Here is an 18513-nt window from a genome sequence, read left to right on the forward strand (position 1 = left end):
AATTAAAATATGCTTTGTTTATTATGGGATTTTATTGTTGGATTTTGGATTCCTCAGTGAAGCCAAAATAAAAGTGCTTTCCCCAGCTTTAAGTGGAAAATAAAACCTCCACACAACAACATTAATACCCAAGTCCAAGCCTAATTCATTTTTGGTCTAACCCTAAGTCAATAATTCTTTGTAAAAGTGAGGAGTCACAGAATGTATTTTGCTTATTTTTTTGTCCCTGAGAGGTAAGTTGGTAAGTTGGTCAGCATAATAGTAGAAATTTGAGAGAACAAGCACAAACACATAAAGATACAAAGTCTCTCCTTAGTGTGTTTAGCTGTGTGACCTTATCAGTATGCTGAGGCATTAGCTCCATTACCTTGAGTTGGCAGCCTGTCAGGAGGAAGGGCCACTCCCTCCTCTCCAGGTATACTAAGGACCCTCTCTCTTTACTTTATGCCATTTCAGTGATTGGAAACATCCACGGCTAATACATTAGAGCTGACCCCCATCTCTTTCACCACTAAGTTGGAAGTTGATTTTGCTGCGTTATTAGAGCCACTTGAAGGAAAAGTGGGAAAGTGAAGTGAGATAGATGTAACTATACTGCATGTCGGTGTTGTTTATGACCAACTGGAGAGGTGAGTGCATAAAAGGCAATTTTTTTTTGTGGTGTGTTTTTGTGGTGTGAGTTTATCAGCGGTCAAGGTTTTTTGACATTTTTACACCACTTTAAACTGCAGAAAATGTTGAAAGGTTGTCTGCGTAGATTTACCTCAACTAGCCAGCTAATAAGCCTTAAGAAGGTACAAAACACAGATTCAGTGACATTGTATTGTTCATCCCAGGCGCTTCCTCACTTCTTCAAGCAGGCAGTTAAACGTTCATGTTAAGCATGTCCCTTGACATCAGCTCAGAGGGGAAATGTCCTTTTTCATTACACCAGCAAACACAAAAGAGTCAAAAAGACTTCAAAAGACTCTGAAAGAAAAGTGCTGTCTGAGTGGATCCTCTCAAACATGTCCTTGTGACGTCTTGTCAGGGATAAATGATGTGTTTCCTAATGTTTTGTCTGAGAAAGCACTTGCTTGAGATAGACGTTATTTAAGGTAGAAGTGAAAATAAAGACAGACAGTTGTCTCCTTCGGGACAACTCACCACTCCTGATTGGACAAACACGCCAACTGATAGGTCCAGAGTTTAGCCCCCCTTAGTTACCGATTTTAGGTCAGAAAAGCTTGACGACCACATGGTGATGCTGGTTAAGTTCAACAGCGTGCATTGGTGTGTATAAGACGTTTATAGGCATCAGTCAAAATAGCCTCAAAAAGGACTTAAAGCATGCAATGGATGGATATATTCAGATAAAGATTCAGACAACTTCATGTATCCCAGAAGGGCAATTCAGTTTTAAATCTACCCAGATCAAACACAAGCTGACAGACAAGAACATGCAGCACTCATCATTAGTAGTAGTATGTAGGAGAGGTCGATACATGGGCAAGATACTGTACACACTGGCACCTCGTGTGGTCCTGTGCATACTGACTCACATGAGGACCAGGCAGAATAAATTTGCCAGCCATGTGAAGAAAAACAGAGACATTAATAAACCACCTATGTGGTTGCAAAATTCAAGATGAGATGCTGGAGACTGTGAACATCTAAATATATAACATCATGTTACTTCAGGGCAGAACAAAGCCTTATAGAGATGATATGAAAAAGGGACATTATCGATCGCTTTAATGATAATTCACGTTATCTGAAAAATAAGTCCTCTTACACATCTCTTTAACATTACCATGTATATAAGGAGGAAGCAAACCTGGCATGTGTTGGTGATCTTACATGAGGCTGACTCCTCTTGATGTAGCTCTAGCCACATTAGCTAGCTAGCTTTTTGCTAACATTAGCTAACTTTAGATGTCACCATATTTGTAATTTGTATGAAGATTGTGATACCAATGAAATGCGTTGAGAGTCGCTTTTATTTGTCCTTCAGCCAAATCTTTTATCTTAAAATTCTTTTCAACACAGATGAGCCTTGCACATATCAAAGTCATAGTCATATCAAAGTATAACAGGAAAGAGGAAAGTTGAATGAGGTTTTTGGGGCTACAAAGCTTGCTGAACTGTCACTGGAGCACAGAACCAAAAGGGGTTTTTTGATTTGTATTTTCAAACTGGACAAAAATGTTAATTTTTGCCCACCAGATGACTGTTTAAGTAGATATTTAGTCAAAAACCAGCCATAGAAATACTAAATATTGTTTAATCTCATATCTGTGACACCAAAAAATAAGCATTTGCATGGTTTGGCTGTTGCAAGAGATTGTGAGTCAAGTCATTGTTAAAATATTTGCTGATTGTCAAAGACATATCTGGTCATGCTTAATTCATTCTTTTTGGATGTTTTTCTAATACTAGTTGTGAAAGGGAGATGTGGTCTGACTTTGCAAGGCAATTTTCTCTGTGGGATGTCAGAACTTGTTGCTACAGCAAGTTAGTCATGAATTTATTTTCATAATGGTGATGCTGGTTCTTTTTACCGGAGGGCGCATGCAGATTGGCCGTACAACTTTAACTGGACTGTCATTGGTTTTGTAGTTTTGTTTTTGTTTTTTCTTGAATCACTGCATCCTATCTGATTAGATGTTTGCAAAGACAGAGTCAATATCCAGGATAATTTTTCCTTTCATTTCTGAAACACCTAAAAAAGGTTTTTACATGCTCTGTGCATTACAAGACATTAATTGCTTTCTGCTCAACAAGTCATTCCAGGCTTTATTTGATTGATGGCTGGTTGAGTAACCTTACAGCATTTAGATTTTCAGATACCTCAATCCAATACTAAACTAAATGACTATAATATTGACTTTTGTGCTGTTTATATATAGCAGTGCTGTTATCACGGTGATTCATTCAAGCTAATATATTTCTCCTCCAAACAAGGTGAGTGTGAAAGATAAATAAAGGACAAAGCAATACGAGGTAATAGCCCCCGGAGAGCCTGACCTCTCCCTGGGGTGAATTGCGGTGTGTGTACATCTCCATGACCCTGCGCCCTGGCCATAATCCCTCACTACAGGGGCTGGATTAGGGTCTCGTTTTATTAGCCACCCTCCAACCCACCCCCCCGAATGGTCTCGCTCCCACCTCAGCCTGGATCGATGGCTGGCTCGGTCTGGAGTGGCCAGGCTGGTTATTAAACGTGGGACCGACCAAACCCTTCGGACTGCCAGGATAATCCCATCACAAATTAAATAGAGGAAAATTGGTCAGGGAGAACGGGGAGGGGAGAGAATCTTCATATTGTGACCTTCTAAACAGCACACACACAAACAAGCACACACTCCTAAACAGCTCTCTTATTTATCATATGTTATTCTGTAAGGATTTGTACCCGTGATGGATCAGCATTTTATTAAAGACAAGACCTCACTAAAGCATGAATGTTTAGATGCCAGTGGCATCGTAAAATAGCAAGACATTATTAGATGTTGTATAAACATGGATCCACAGTGCTAAGAAGGTCAAACAAAGTAAATCATTTATTTATTTCACTCATGGGTATCTAAATGTGTTGTCAGTTGTGTAATCTTGCAAGAAAACCATGAACAATGAGGTGATCTGATGAAATTGGGAAAGAGATTTGCCTAATCTAGTTTCTCATAAATTTACCATTAACTGATACCCTCCCCTACACCATGTCATGTCTCAACACATAATGCAATACTGCATCGCTTATAGAAATTCTAAAGTTCAGCTGCTGTTTTATCTACAGCATTTTAATTTAATTTAGTTATTTGGTGTGAATGTTTGGTATATGCATGGTTTTCAAATGATTCAACTAAATGATTAGTCCCCAGCAGTGGATATTTTAGTCTGTAAGCATCTGGAAGCAATCACCTTGCATAAAGCAAAATCTATGTTGTCATGTTTTCAAAAGACCCAGATAAATGTCCAGTAAGTGCTGAGCCTTGGGATATTCTGGGAAATACAGCAAGGCTTTTAAATCTGCTTCTTGTGTCTTGTGTAACTTTCTGTTCAAACACACAATACACAAAAAAAAGCTTTATTTAAAACAACAATAAAAAAGCCTCATTCTTAGGTAGAATACACAATATGGGCTATTTAGATTTCTATGTCTTTGAACATCTGTGTTTTTTTATCCCTTAAACTGGCAATTCCTGTTTTTCCTCTTAATTTTCCCTTTTCACTCTCGTTCTCTGTTTTTCTGTATTTGTGTGCTCGTGTCCTTTCTAAGCCTGTCATGTAGGATAATACTGGACGTTAATTACCCCCGCTGTCTGAGGTGAACGTCATTAGAGCCCTGAACTGGACGTGAACCAGCCGTTACCGAGAGGGGGCAAAGTCTATTAAATGCCATTATTGAATCTTCAACCTAATTTAAGCGTAAACGCACAGTGACTGGCCGTCTGGCTGCTAGCTGCGGTTTCTTTACTCAATTCCCAACCTCCTTTGAGGAACCCTAGAGACAGCGGCCAAAATAAATGAAACACATTTGTAACAAAGAATATAGAATATATTAAAAGCTGCTGGTGAGTTTAGTTGGCGTGGCCTGTGTCAGCAGAGTGGTTTGGTTAGGAGGGAGATGAAACTTTAACAGAGTTTTGGGAAAGCTACTTTGAAAATGTGTCTTTACAAGCTACCTGTTACTGAATTGCAGCAATGATTCCCTCATGAGAAATAGAGTTTTATTAACTCAAGTTAAAAAGTAGTTTTGCCAACTCCACTTTTTGGTTGCAGAGAAAGTTTCTAGAAGTTTCCAGATGTCATCATACAGTCATTTGCATAAGAAATCCCCCTGCACCTCATGGAAGGAGGGGGCCGTGCTGTGCGGCATACTGTGACAAAGGACTTTTTGACTGTAACAGGATATGGTGCAAATGTTTCTGCATTGGCATCAGCCATACTGGGAAGGTTGGAAGTGAGATTGAAACGTTATGAAACCCAGCAGTAAAGTTGTATTACCTACAGCATACATTTAATGATCAGCAATAATTTCCATTTACACTATGTCAAATGTGCTGTATTAATCACTAAACTACTGTAAAACCTAGGGTTAGGTTAGTGGATTGTGGATTGCTAGGTGCTGTTCAGTGCCTAACCCCATCCCAGAGACTTTTTTTTTTTTTTTTTTGTTTACAAATTTTCACTTTCTGCAATTACACTACAGATAACATGAGGCAAAGAAAGTGGTTAGGGCAAATAAATTATAGATAAACTACAGTTAAGGTTATGTAAGTAAATCACTTGGTTAGAGTTAGGTCAAGATTGTGGTTGCATTTAATAAAATGGTAAAGTTTAATTCTACATCTGTAACTTTGAACTCAAATGTGCTGCCCATTCACCCACCACTGCGACCACACACCTACTCTTCATATCACTACATGGAGACAGGAGATTAACTGATACCAGAATTTTTGAGCTGATGCTGATGCAGATATTAGGGAGTAAAAAAAATCTGATATTGATGATTGGCAGATATCATATATAATCTACAAAACCACAAATTTCTTTGTAGTTATCCCTAAAATATGGTTTCAAACACTTGTGACAAAGTTAAGCAATGGAGGCAGGATATTTTACAGTTTATCAGCAAACTTAATGTAAAATGTCATCAGTGCATTGAAACAGCAAATTTAACTGGGGATATAATCATCATGAATTACCCCAAGCATCTTTTTTTGTATAATGTTCAGTAATAAAAAGAGAGTTTTCATATTGTTGCATATCAGACAAAATATACCCAGATACTGATTAATCTGTGATATGCCTGTATCGGCCGATAAAACTGGTCACACTCTGCTGCATATCCGATGAACACTTGTATCAGATGTAAATTGCAATTTGCTAAATTGTCCTATATGGCCGTCTGCTGTTCCCAAGGCCACATAAATATACAAAGTAATTCTTGTAAAGATATTTTTGGGGTGTTTATTAGATAGGACAACTTTAGTGTGAAGGGGAGAGAGGGGAAGACATGCAGTACAGGGCCACAGGTTGGGATCAACCCCACGGCTGCTCCGGTAAGGATATAGCATTAGTACATGAGCTGCCTGCTCTAGCAGGTGAGCTACTGGGTGCCCAATATTACTCCCGATGAGTGCAACAGTAGAATAAGCTTCAATTCTTACATCAAATAACCTTCCAGCAAAGGGTTGGTAAGAAAATGACGGTTCAGTACCATAGACCCCTGACCATAATCCTGAGACCACAGTATTATCAGGTAGAAGAGGATTAGATAGTGGGAGTGAAATAAATAGGAGAAAAGGAGTAGAATGGATGTTTCATCATGTGAGCATATTAAAGCCAGTGAAGGTGAAGGACACGGAAGAATGGTTGTGAGTCACTGAGGTCAAGAGAGATGCTTCTTTGAAAGATTACTATATGACAACATATTGAAAGCAAGGGTGATTTTTCTGTCTTGAGTATAGAGGCACAAATAATACGTGTTGATCCCACCTTTATTTTTGGGATTCAGTCACATAATTATACTGTCTCCAATCCCGGCTCTGCTGCAGGCGGTCGCAAGAAACACTTACAGTAGCATTCAGATCTCCCCAGTCTTGTCACAGCATTAAATACGCACGAGTTGCGGCACCGCGTAAGCCATGATTAAAATGCGTCGCTTCCACCACTAAGACATGTCTCTGGTGTATCAGATGGAAGCTTAGCACCGGCATATGCTCGCTGCCATGATCCACCGATGGATGACAGGTGGTTACCCAACTATTTGCATAATTATGGGTGTAACGCGCAGGCTGCTTGAACGTCATAAACAAATCCATATGGCCTTTTGGGAAAATCCAGAGGATTCATCCCACAGCTCATGGATATCCTTTGGCGTAACAGACATCAGCAGGATTTCTCACTAAATGTTTCAGCTGGAGTGTGAAGTGTGGGGCAACTTCATTCCTTCTACTTGCTTTGGCAGCTCTGAACAAATATGAGAACTTCATACCAAGTTTTAGTTGCAGATTGGTCAGTGTGGCATTTCCAACATGGACCAATGTTTCCTGTGCAGCTCCTTGTACATGTTTGATGGTTGGGGTAATTTTGGTTGGGAGACCCGGTTTCAATCCCAGGAAACTTTCCAGAACCAGCTTCAGTCTGTAGGTCATTGTTTAAGACTGACCCTTATCTTGAGAGTCAGATCATGATATATGAGCAATTTCACTGCAATTACGATTGTAATTGTTATTTTTAGGGTTGCTAGGCTGAACATGGGGTTGGATCATTTTTCACACACATAATTTTCTCTCATATTTACATTTTTTTATTGCAGTCTGGGTAATTTTCCAGCTGAACGTATATCCAAAGTTTATTTATGTCACCCTAGCAGGACTCAAGCCAAGCCAAAGCTCTCACAGTTTAGTTGTACAACTTCCATTTGCACTCAATGGACCTTCTGTGGAAACAAAAGTATTTATAATCACCACTTCCCACGTCTCAGCGAATGTATAGCGTAGTGGAGGAGGTACTGTAGGGGTCTCATGGTTACAGATATGTGCTACAGTTGGAGTACTGATTTACTCAATATGTAAATTAAGCATCAAGTGGTTTAATGTTGTTTTAACTCTTTTACTTTCTGCATCTCCTATTCTTTCTCATTCCATATCTTTTCCCTTCTTCTCTTTTCACCCTCCTCGAACTCCACTCTCCCCTCCACAGACATGCCTCTCCATGTCCGTCGCAGCAGTGATCCTTCCCTGGCCGGCCTTCCTCCGGGCGATATCCCTGTTGATCCAGAGGAACCGTCCAGAAAGAACCCAGCTCGCTGGTCCACAACTGCTGGCTTCCAAAAGCACAAACACAAGCCAAACCCAAGCACCGACACCGGCAGCCTGGAACGAAAGGTAACAAATAAATCTGGTCAGTGATGCTTCAGAATCTTAAATGTGTGGTAACCTTGACTTCTGACTTCTGACTGCTATCAAGAGAAATACCTTAAACATTCCATTAAACATACCTTCTACATTTGATAAACCATTTATGTCATGAAGGTTGACGGGAATCTTAAAAGAAGTTAAAATTCAACAGAACTTATAAAAGATAGTTGTTAAATTTTCAAGTGGTTGGCCCTATATACCAGTTCAAATGGGATCTTGCCTAGAAGTTATTTTCCACAGTTCTGCAGATGTACTGGAGCTGCATCAATTATAATGTCTGAGATATGTGCTCTGAAATCCTCCAACCTCCAGCAGTCTCTGTTTTTCACTTCCTTGCTGCTTTCTTCCCTCATTTTCATTCCGTCTCTCCTCTGCACCCCAAATCAAAGAAATAACTGTTAGATATGAAACCTGTGCTGCCCCGCTTGCAGATATCCAGCAGTGGCAAAGATAGTCTTTAACTGAACCTAGTTCCTTCTGATAACAACCCCTTCTTGTCTTCCAAAAGACGAGCAGAGATTGTTAAACACTTTCCCTTTGTTCCAGATTCACCTTTCTGAGGCTTTTTTAAACCTCTGATTATAAATCCTAATAAAAGCGTACCTCAGGTACATCCTCCCTGCGGCTTCTGAAAGAGAAGGGAAGCCAATTAACTTCTCAAAATGGCTGCCACGTGGTGCTGACAGACCTTTACGTCTTGCTGAGAAAGAGATATGTTCCCAATGAAAACGGGGAGGTTAAAAAAAAGGGAGATGATTGAGTGCTTGGAACGTGACATGGCAAACCACCACGTGATTAGTGTGTCTGGAAGCATTGTCTGATAATCCTATTTAAAGACACTTTAGTTGTCAGAGCCTCAACAATGTAATGACACACTCCCCAGCAGAGGGCGGAGGAAAAAGGTTGAGGTGAAGCGGTTAGTGGGCCTTTCGTTTTGTCAGGATGGCTTTCTTTTCTGGCCCATGTTGCACTGAGCAAATATGTTCAAATGTTTGTTTGTCTATTTCTTGTGTGCTCAAAGAGAAAATGAAAAAATGTAAAAGCAGCAGAACAAGAGGGTCTCTTTCTGATTTTGTTCTGCAGCCTTGTGGCTTTGCACGATGGAGTAAGCAGGGTTTGGGTTACACAATTTACATAACATGATTTACCTTTAGTTTATATACAACTTATTGCACATCATTAGCACATCGTATAACAATTACATTACACCACAGATAACATGTAAAACGTGATCATTCTTCAATGAATTATTCCAAAGAGCACTTTGATCGAGGCTGGTTGATATCTGATTGAATGGGGTAACAGAGATGATATGCAAATTATGGCTAAAATAAATCCTGCATTCTGTATAGATTTTGGAAATAAAGCTGGACTGAATGCCATGTTTGAATATCCCATTTAGTTCTTGACTCTCATCTATAGCAGGTGATCAGTTTTCTGAATAAGATCAAGTTACATTATCTGTCTATTACTGGCCGCTGGTTTTAGTAATGAGCTACCACTAGGACGCTGCCTTTTTTATTCAGCCCGTCCATTTTTTGACCGGGACATTAGATGTTTTCAATAAAAGTCTTAGGCAGTCGTAGTCTTCATAATCCTCAGTATCTCTTTTTCATACATCCAGCTGTCAAATATTCACTGTCAGCCCAAGATGAAATCTATTCTTATGCAGTCATCAACAGATGTCCAATGTATTAGTCAGCACTGACTTTGATATATTTATGTCTTGGCACAGACATTGTTCTCAAAGGGAGCCATACATCAGTGATTAGCAGTGCCAGAAGAGCGTATGGATGCAAGCCATACACTGTAGTGTCTCCCCATTGTCTGGGGTAATTTCCTTTACACACTGCAGCCAGCCATGTTCTGTTCAATTCCCTGTGAGTCCAGTTACGCCTGAGTAAGACCCGGTTCTGTTAAATCTTCTAAATATAAGCCAATGGGAGTCCTCAGTCATCAGCTAGCACTGTAAACTCATCACGTCTCCCAATGACTTTACAATACCTCATACTCTGCACGCTTAGCACAGTCAAATAAAGGGATTAGGTGGTGGATATGAGCCTGTTGATTTACTGCTACCTCTCTGGTATCTGGGTTTCTCCACGTTTTATGATCTGATTTGTCGTAAAAGTTTGGGGAGAGAGGTTCATTGTCGCGCCGTGTTGCATGTCAGGGGCCAAGGCCACGATGGCTATCAGGGGCCGTCTCGGTAGAGCCCACGTGTCCGGCTGAGTTTTACAGTCCTGTCTGCAGTGCTTCCTCAGGCCCTGTCACGCTACATTCAACTGCACTAAAGCACACATGGCTTATTATAGCATGCAAGGGATAGCGATCTCTCCCCTGCTCTCACTCACTCTTTTTTTTTTTTTTTTTATCATTGTTTGCTGTTACGTTATCACTCTCTGAACATGACTTGTTTTCATTTGCCTTTGTTCATCTCTCCGGCTGCCTGTCATCCTCCCCTCTCATTTTGCGACATGCCACTTGGGAGTTTTTCTTTTTTAACTTTTGTCTGGGCTCTTTTGTTGTGTGATGTCTCATTAAAGAAATCCAAACTTCTGTTTCTGTCTGTCTCGCTCTTTAGCTGCCGTTTTGTAACTCATCAGACCTTTAATCATTCTCATTCTGTTTGTGCGTCTTGGTGAATCATTGTCTCTGCTGTGTTTTTTTTTAAATATTAATTTGCTTTCATTTTTATTCAAATAGCCTCAGCCACCATGACCTTCAATCACAGAGATTTCAATGCCAAGGCTAGCATGTCTGGAATGTAATCTGGTCTTCTTGTGCGTGTTTTTATGCTTGTGGTTGTTTTAATAAGCCTGCTGAAGTCTGCTGGTGTTTGACATTACCTTGGCAGCAGCATTTTGGAAGGTGCTTTTTGTGTAATGGAAGAGCTCAGCTGTGGTTGTCTTATTGTAATAGGCCTCTTAGTAGCGGCTCAGGTTTAGCTGTGGGGAAGGGTTATGGGTGAGGGTTGAATGGAGTGAGACTTGAATGAATAACACAGTATTGATGTGTGGCTAACATCCAAGATACTCTAACAGAGATCCACCACAAACTGTCTGTCATCCAGCTGCTTTAGATAGCACCAACCCACAAAATTGTCTGTTCAAAGGCCAGATATGTGGAGACTAGATGTGATAGTCATGCAGTGATATTCATTCCTCCTCCTCTTCCTGTTCCTCTGCAGGGTAGAGGAGGCCATGCCTATCGGAGTCTTCCTCGTGATGCGAGTGGCTGGACCACTCAGTTCCAGAGAGAAATGACTAGGTCTTCCCTGAGTGCCAACCATCCAATGGTGGACCGATGGCTTGACAGACAGGAACAGGTATGGAGGCAGGCTTATCTAGCAAGAGACCAGTTTTTTTTTTGTTTTAACCTATTGTTATGAAGTAAATGTTTATTCAACAATATAATAGCTACAGAATAATGATCAAAATTTTAAAAAGACGCTGTAGCTCCCTTAAGTGCAATTTATTAGCACATCCATTGGTGACATTCAGAGCAATTGCTCTTCCTCAGACTGCATTAAGACTATAGAATAATGACACCATCTGGATTTAGGTAAGTTCCGTATAAGTTTTTCTTTCACTATGCAATTCTGTCTGCCTCGATGAACAGTCTCCCGAAAAAATGAAGGCTGACAGACATTCAGTCAGGCTGGCAGCCTGGCACCATTTTATCTGCTTTTATGCCTCCATTATAGAGTAGAGCAATGAATAGAGTCGCATTTTTTTGCCCTGTGTTGTGGGTAGCTGATGTTCAGTAGGTATTTGTGACGATGGTGCCAACAATAATACCATCTGAAAATGCTGGGAGGGCATTTGCTTAGCTTTTAAAGACGGGGAATCTTGACTTGTACAAAATAAGCAGGTTGTTGTTGGTTCTCACACAGCACTAAAATGAAGTGTGGATAGGTCTGGCTTTGTAAGACTAATTTCAGGTAGCGACCAGGATTTTAAAAAAGTCAACATTCAGATAGAGGAGCGAGAGGAGAATTCTGTCTGAATCAGTCATGACATGACATACCTTTTGTGATTTTATCTTTCATGTGTGGGTATTTCATTCCCAGTTTCATGGCTCCTCTGGTGATGGATAATACTCCACACACTGCTCTAATATGTTGCTGCATTTACTCTTCAATGAATCCAAAAAAAGTTTCGGGTTGGCCTGACTGCCTTATACTCGTGTTACTTTCAGGAATAGTTCAACGTCATCAGTGGTCCAAAAAAAGAAATCCCTGGTCTTACTTTCCACCATTTTTGTAGTGTTTTCTGTAAATAAGCAACCAACTGAAGGGAAGACAACATCGTCACATGCATGCTCAGTGCATGCTCAGTGCATGTGAATGGTCATGTTAGTATTGGATACATTAATTCTAGATTAAGTAAGGGTGTTAATTTGAGTGTGAATGGCTGTTAATTTGAGTGTGAATGGCTGTCTGTCTCTTTGTGTCAGCCCTGTGATAGTCTTCCAACCTGTTCAGGGTTGTACCCATTTGGCTAATGTCAGCTGCCCCCCATGACCCTGAATAGGATAAACAGTGACAGATAATAGATGGATGGATACTGTATGCCGCACTATTTCTGGCAGGTATTATAATCTATATACGGGAATGGTTTCCCATTCTTGTTGCCCTAATAATATATCCCACTGAGTGACAATGACATTTAACATATCCCATCTGGGTAAGACATGAATCCAACACCTTTAAATATCATGAGTAGATTTAGTTCTTCAGCATGACTGGCCCTTGTGTTTGTACCTCTCTCTATAAGCAGAAAACACAAACATGCTGCATTGTGTCATCATGCATCATACCCTGCCATAGTGTTACAGCAGTGACAGATTACAGAGCGGTGATTATAGCCACACTGAGTTCTCACTGCCCCAGCCAACTTGAAACAGAGATGGTGACTGACATCAGACTTCATACTGCTGTTCCATGCAGCGATACTTTTCATAAAGTAACAGCACACACTGTTAGTCATTGCAGGCTCGTCTCCTCACTTCACACCTCCTCGCTCTGTCGGCACTTTGTGATTGTCTCACTCTGCGACGGGTCCCTCTACTCCTCAACCTGTCAGAGGAGAGAAAAAATGTTCCCTTTAAAAGTTATTAAAAGTGACAGAGGCTCTCTGCTGGGAGAACAGAAATGACCTTGGGAGGTGTCGGACATGCTGAGCGCAACGTGAAAAGGATTTTTCCCAGTTTGTGTGTCAGTCTCTGCCCATCACTGCCTTGGCTACCTGCTCCTCCGATCTACGTAGGAGGTGTTTAATCTATCCCTCCTTCATGTTATAGAATAAGAGCAGAGCAAAGCAAAGGTGTGAGACAATGAGAGACAGAAAAAAGAGTGAAGCAAATGCACAAGTAAATTAGGAAATAACAAGAGTCAAAATGAAAAAAAGAGCTCATTGACATTCAAGCTGCCAAACAAGTTGCTGTTGGCTTATTTTTTCTGTGCTGTATTCCATTCAGCTTGCCAAGGCTCTCACCTGAATGTCTGGGCCTCCGTGCTGTGGGTGTCTAGGTGGTCCGCCTGCCTTTCTCTTCGTTGTTTAATTGAAAATCAGCCCGGTGAAGGTTGTGTGTCATTGTTATGGAGGCCATCGTTCTTTGAGGAAATATTCTCACTCTGAAAAGTTCTCTTCCTCTATTTGTCACTGACTAGACAGTCTGTCAGGACAAAGCAATCCAATGAAAAAGAAGCTACTAGTGCATTTTATGTATTTTTGCAGTGTTACACCAATGTTATTACTAGCCAAGCCATAAGACACACAGACACACAAACTTTTAGCAAGGAATCAAAGCAAATCCTGACATTGGAGAAACTGGAGAAAATTTGTTTTTGAAAGACTTTTCTATATATAGAGTTTATAATCAGATTACCCCACACAATTACGTTTAACATACTTGAACCTTTATTTAAACCATGACATGACTTATTAAAGGTCTAGCTTAGGATTTTGTGGCATCTAGAAAACTAGAAAGGGTAGAAAGGGTTTAAGTAGCTTAAAGAAGGCAAAACAGTGCAGGACAGACTTAAATTTGTTAGAAAATTAAATAAAAGATTACTGTAAGGTTTCCAGGTTAATGCTTATAAGCAAGTATCTCATAAAAAAAAGAGATTATTATTCCAGAGCCAACATCAATATGTAAACATTAAATGAATAACAGCAGGAGTGTCACAGTGTGAGCATAAGCATCCAGGTGCCTAATTCTCAGTGCTACCTGCGTCTTTGTAATCTGACAGCTGTATGACTAAGATGATTCACGAAACACAAATCCGCTCATTAAAGGTGACAAGGTGTAGGTTTCAAAGAGGCACCTCGTCGCCCAGTTGTTTCCTTCCATGACTGGATGTATCTCAGGCTTGATCGCTGCCGTTCCCTCCCACACATAACTGTTTGATATTTTCTCTTGTTTGTCTGTTTGATGGGCGGGCAGCACAGCAGCATCGAATTGGAAGATAAAAACACACGGCGTGGGTTAATTAAAAAGAATTGTGATCAGTGCTAAAGCGCTGGTGGAGATAATGAGCGTTCACACACACACACAAATGCACACATACATCTGCGCCAAGGTTTAAGAAAAATCATACCAATTAGCAGTCGTTTGTTTATCATGGATTATTTATCTCCTGTACTTTACTGTTCTGTTTTATGAGTAAAGATAAAAGCAAAAAAAAAAAGAAAAGTAAGAAAGGGCATCACACGCATTTCGTGCTATTTACTGATATAGCTGATGCACTCTTTACTTTGTGTGTGTGTGGGTGTCTGCGTCATGCTCCAGCAGTATCTTTTCTTATCTTAGTGCATACACACCTACCCGAGCCAAACTGTACCTTAAGTTTTTAAGCACTACTTCCAACATCAAATCTTTTCATTTAATGGCAGCTCTGCTGTGCCCTGTAATCTTAAAGTGCTTCACTTCACCATTTATATTTAAGCAGGCCTTCCCACCCCCTGATATAAATTAGGAATGTGAAGTCAGGCTGAGTAAAATGACACATTGACTTTATTCGCTTAAAATACCAAAGAGGTTGTTAAAGTTGAAGTTGGAGGACGACACCATTAACTGTACAATCTGTGATTCTGTCGTCACCATGAGAACCCAGATGTGATGAAGTCAGTGAGGGATTCGGAGCTGGGTTGCAGAGGAGCAACTGTAGATGCAGGAGTGGTTCTTTGAGAAGTTTATTTTACATTACACAACTTGAATATAGTTGGATGCAAACAGAATTATCCTCTCAACAGTGTTGTGGTCAATGTCACCTAAAATGACACCAAGTCATGATGGAGATCAGAGTGTTTTGAGACCGAGACAAGACCAAAACTGTAAAGCACTGAGACCAAGTCCAGACCAAGAGAGGGGCAGTGTGAGACCCAGTCAAAACCAAGACTCTAAGGCTTTGAGAACAAGGCAAGACCAACCAGCACAAGTCCCACACTGTATGACACACTTATGATTAAAGGTGGAAAAGGACTCAAATTGATCTGAAGATCAGCATTCCCATAAAACACCCACAGAAACAAATGAAGATTCCTCTACATCTTCCTTTTTTATTGCTGCACTGTTTATATGTGAGCACGTATCATAGTATAAAGAGAAATGTCTTGATAAACTAATTAAAAGGCATTGCAGAGGTGAATTATGTGTGTGGGAATTTGCCTTTGTTTTCTGTGAGTAAACAACCAAACACTGCAGAGGGGAAATCAATGGAACCATCTTCGTTCAATACTCCTTTTTTTGCACTCACAATCTTGTGATATCCTTGAAGTTCCCTGTTCTAGTGATATCCCTGAAGTCTTGAAGCAGAAGGATGAGCCCTCCAACTAAAACCAACTAAAGATGTGGCTGAGTCTGAGATGAGACCAAAACCTCAAAAAGTGGTTTTGTGACCAACACTGAAGTACTGCAACACTGCCTCTGACACCGAGCAGTATTGATAGCAATGATCACCCCCTAAACCTGGAATCTATGTTAAATCTTAATAACAAGATAGTTTGATGAATTTTAAGTTTGGTGTCTTCTTGTTAGTTTCTTTTCTTTTGTGCAAACATTCAACAGACAACACTGATCACAAGGCTGTTCTGCCTCTGTTGTCATATCTGGAAAGTACGCCTGCCTGCCTTGTCTTATGTTTATCTAACCAGTCAATAAATTCACTTTAGTGTCAAACAATTCCATCGGTGACTCAGGGAGCTCCAGCCCTTCAATCCCTCACCACCCAATCCACACTTGCGCACACACACTTTGCCAAATGTGGCGTGGAGAAGAGCCTGCTCTATCAGCCCATATACGCCAAGGCCTTTTGAGTTATTCTTTATATAAACAGCTGACATTAACATTGGCCTATTATCCCACTGATGAATGCTAATGGGCCTTCCCGCTCAGCATTGCACACGCACACACACACACACACACGCACACAAGCTTACACATGCACACACACATTTGGATCTGGCTGAGTGCCTCTCCACTGTATTATTTTGCAGCCTTGATGAGGGACCGGAGGCCATTATCATGAGCTGTACCAGAGGCAGGGATGACACCAGCTGTCAGTCATAGAGGGATTTAACCCAATAAAAACGGCTCACATGGAGAGAGACAGAGGTGTTTGAAGTGTATTCAAAAAGTTCAGAGTTTAAGGGTTTCAGATGCAGCGCAGACAGACATTTTACCAGAAATACTGATTGCCATGTGTTATTTATAGAACATTTTCAAAAATCTGGTCTGAATTCATTCATTGATTTATTTTTTGGCTTACAGTATAGTGCTTTGTAATTCTGTTCCGCCCTTAACAAATTGAAAGAAAGAGAGATTATAAGAAACAGAAAAAAACCTCAAAGTGTTACATAACAGAGTCAAAGGCATGTCTGAGTGGAAACAGCTCTGATCAGCCATCTTTGATCAAGCCTCCAACTTATGAAGAGCCTCCCTCTCTTTGTTGTCTAAATGAGACACCTTGTCTGGCGAGTTTTAAAGGAAAGCAAAGTGGCGAGGTGCCCGGCTAAATCATCGAGCCAACACGTTGAATGTAAGAGGATGAGTTTGTTCAACTTCAATCTGAAAGAAAAGAACCAGGAGCAGTGTGAACACACTCTTCTGTCCTTTTGTATTGTCGCGTCAAAGATTTCTCACCAAACAAACACAGATTGGCATTTGTGAACTGATTTGTCTACTTTTTTTCTCAGTTTTTCCATCTCTCTTACTTCAGTAAGAAGCCAAGTGTTAACAAAGTGCAGTTTGACTTTTGCACAATTAATAGCTATGCCAAGAAAGCCCAGTGCATAAATATATCATTATTAGATTTTTAAGTCCTTTAGTGAAATGTGACTGATATTATTCGCCAGATATGATACTCACAGTTATTTGTAACTCTACTCTATAGTGGAGTGGTAGCCTTGATGTACAGTGTTAACATCCTTTTTTTTTTTTTTTTTTAATGTGGGTTAAACAAACGAACCAACTCTAACACACATCGTCACGTGTCATCCATTTCATCCATCTCATCATCTTTAGAGATTTTGCATTTCTAAATTATTTCATCTTGCTCTTTCTGCTTTCTTGCTGTGTGTGGAGATAAGCCTCGTTCACCATAAATGCTGTCAAAAGTTTTACTTAACTAATTTCCAAAACAGCCTTCATGATTCTCAGCTGAGAAAAAGGCAGAAAAAAACATGCAGAAAACAAAAAAACTAAATACGACCCCAAATCGCAGACATCGATTTGCACAAGGCTAATATTATCACATGACCTCTGTGTTTGGTGAAATTTAGTTGGTGATTTGCAGTGTAATTTTTACTCAACAAATTATGGACATGGCAGATTTGCATGTGAATAAGAAAACAGACCACCCTTGCAATCACTGCAAATTATAGAGGACCCCAGAGGGGTGGCAGTCGCTCAGGAGGTAGAGCAGGTCGTCCACTAATTAAAAGACTTGCGGACCAATCCTCAGCTCTTCCAGTCTGCATGTCAAAGTATCCTTGGGCAAGATCATGAACCCCCAAATGTGAGAAGCAGGTAGCACCTTGTATGTTAGCTTTGGCCACTCGATTGTGAATGTGTGTGTGTGTGTGTTAATAAGTGACTGTGACCCTGTGGTCAAAAACTGCTTGGAGTGCAAAAAAGACTAGAAAAGTACTATATAAGTGCAAGTCCATTTGCCATCCAGGTAATACTAGTCCCATATCAATAGGGCTTTTGTCAACCTGAGTGCTTTTTGCATGTTTTTGTCTTACTATAGCAGCCAGTTGACCTTGAAGTGGAGTCGCTATGCTGTGTTTACTACAACAGATACAGCGATTCCTTGAGGTCTACTATTTGGGTAGATCGTCAGTTTGACGAGGAAATGACGGAGCTGATTTCTTTTTAACTGAGCTGTTTTGGAAAACTGTAGTCTTTCAATCCCTGCCCTGAACATCATTACCATCGATCTCTGGTGGTGAGTAAAATGTCTTCATGACCAATAGCAGTGGTGGATGAAGTACCTGAAAGCCACACGTGAGTTAAGTTACAGATATCAGAAAATTTACCAGAAAATGACTTTGGTAGAAGTAAAAGTCACCTAAAAGAATATTTCTTGAGTAGAAGTCTT

The 18513-nt window shown here is 40.4% G+C and overlaps 1 protein-coding gene across 4 annotated transcripts in view; it reads left to right on the forward strand.

Annotated features, from left to right (window-relative positions):
* LOC121960465 (partitioning defective 3 homolog) overlaps positions 1–18513 on the forward strand; it is a 382155-nt gene that overhangs the window by 132339 nt on the left and 231303 nt on the right. For 3 of the 4 annotated variants that reach the window (XM_042510168.1, XM_042510170.1, XM_042510169.1), the window contains exons 4-5: positions 7690–7874; positions 11098–11235. In XM_042510168.1, coding sequence (XP_042366102.1) covers positions 7690–7874; positions 11098–11235 — 323 coding nt within the window. The remainder of the gene's footprint in view (positions 1–7689; positions 7875–11097; positions 11236–18513) is intronic. The other variant, XM_042510171.1, reaches the window with a different exon arrangement.

This window comes from Plectropomus leopardus, chromosome 21, assembly GCF_008729295.1.
Source record: "Plectropomus leopardus isolate mb chromosome 21, YSFRI_Pleo_2.0, whole genome shotgun sequence".
In the NCBI taxonomy this organism is placed as follows: domain Eukaryota; kingdom Metazoa; phylum Chordata; class Actinopteri; order Perciformes; family Serranidae; genus Plectropomus; species Plectropomus leopardus.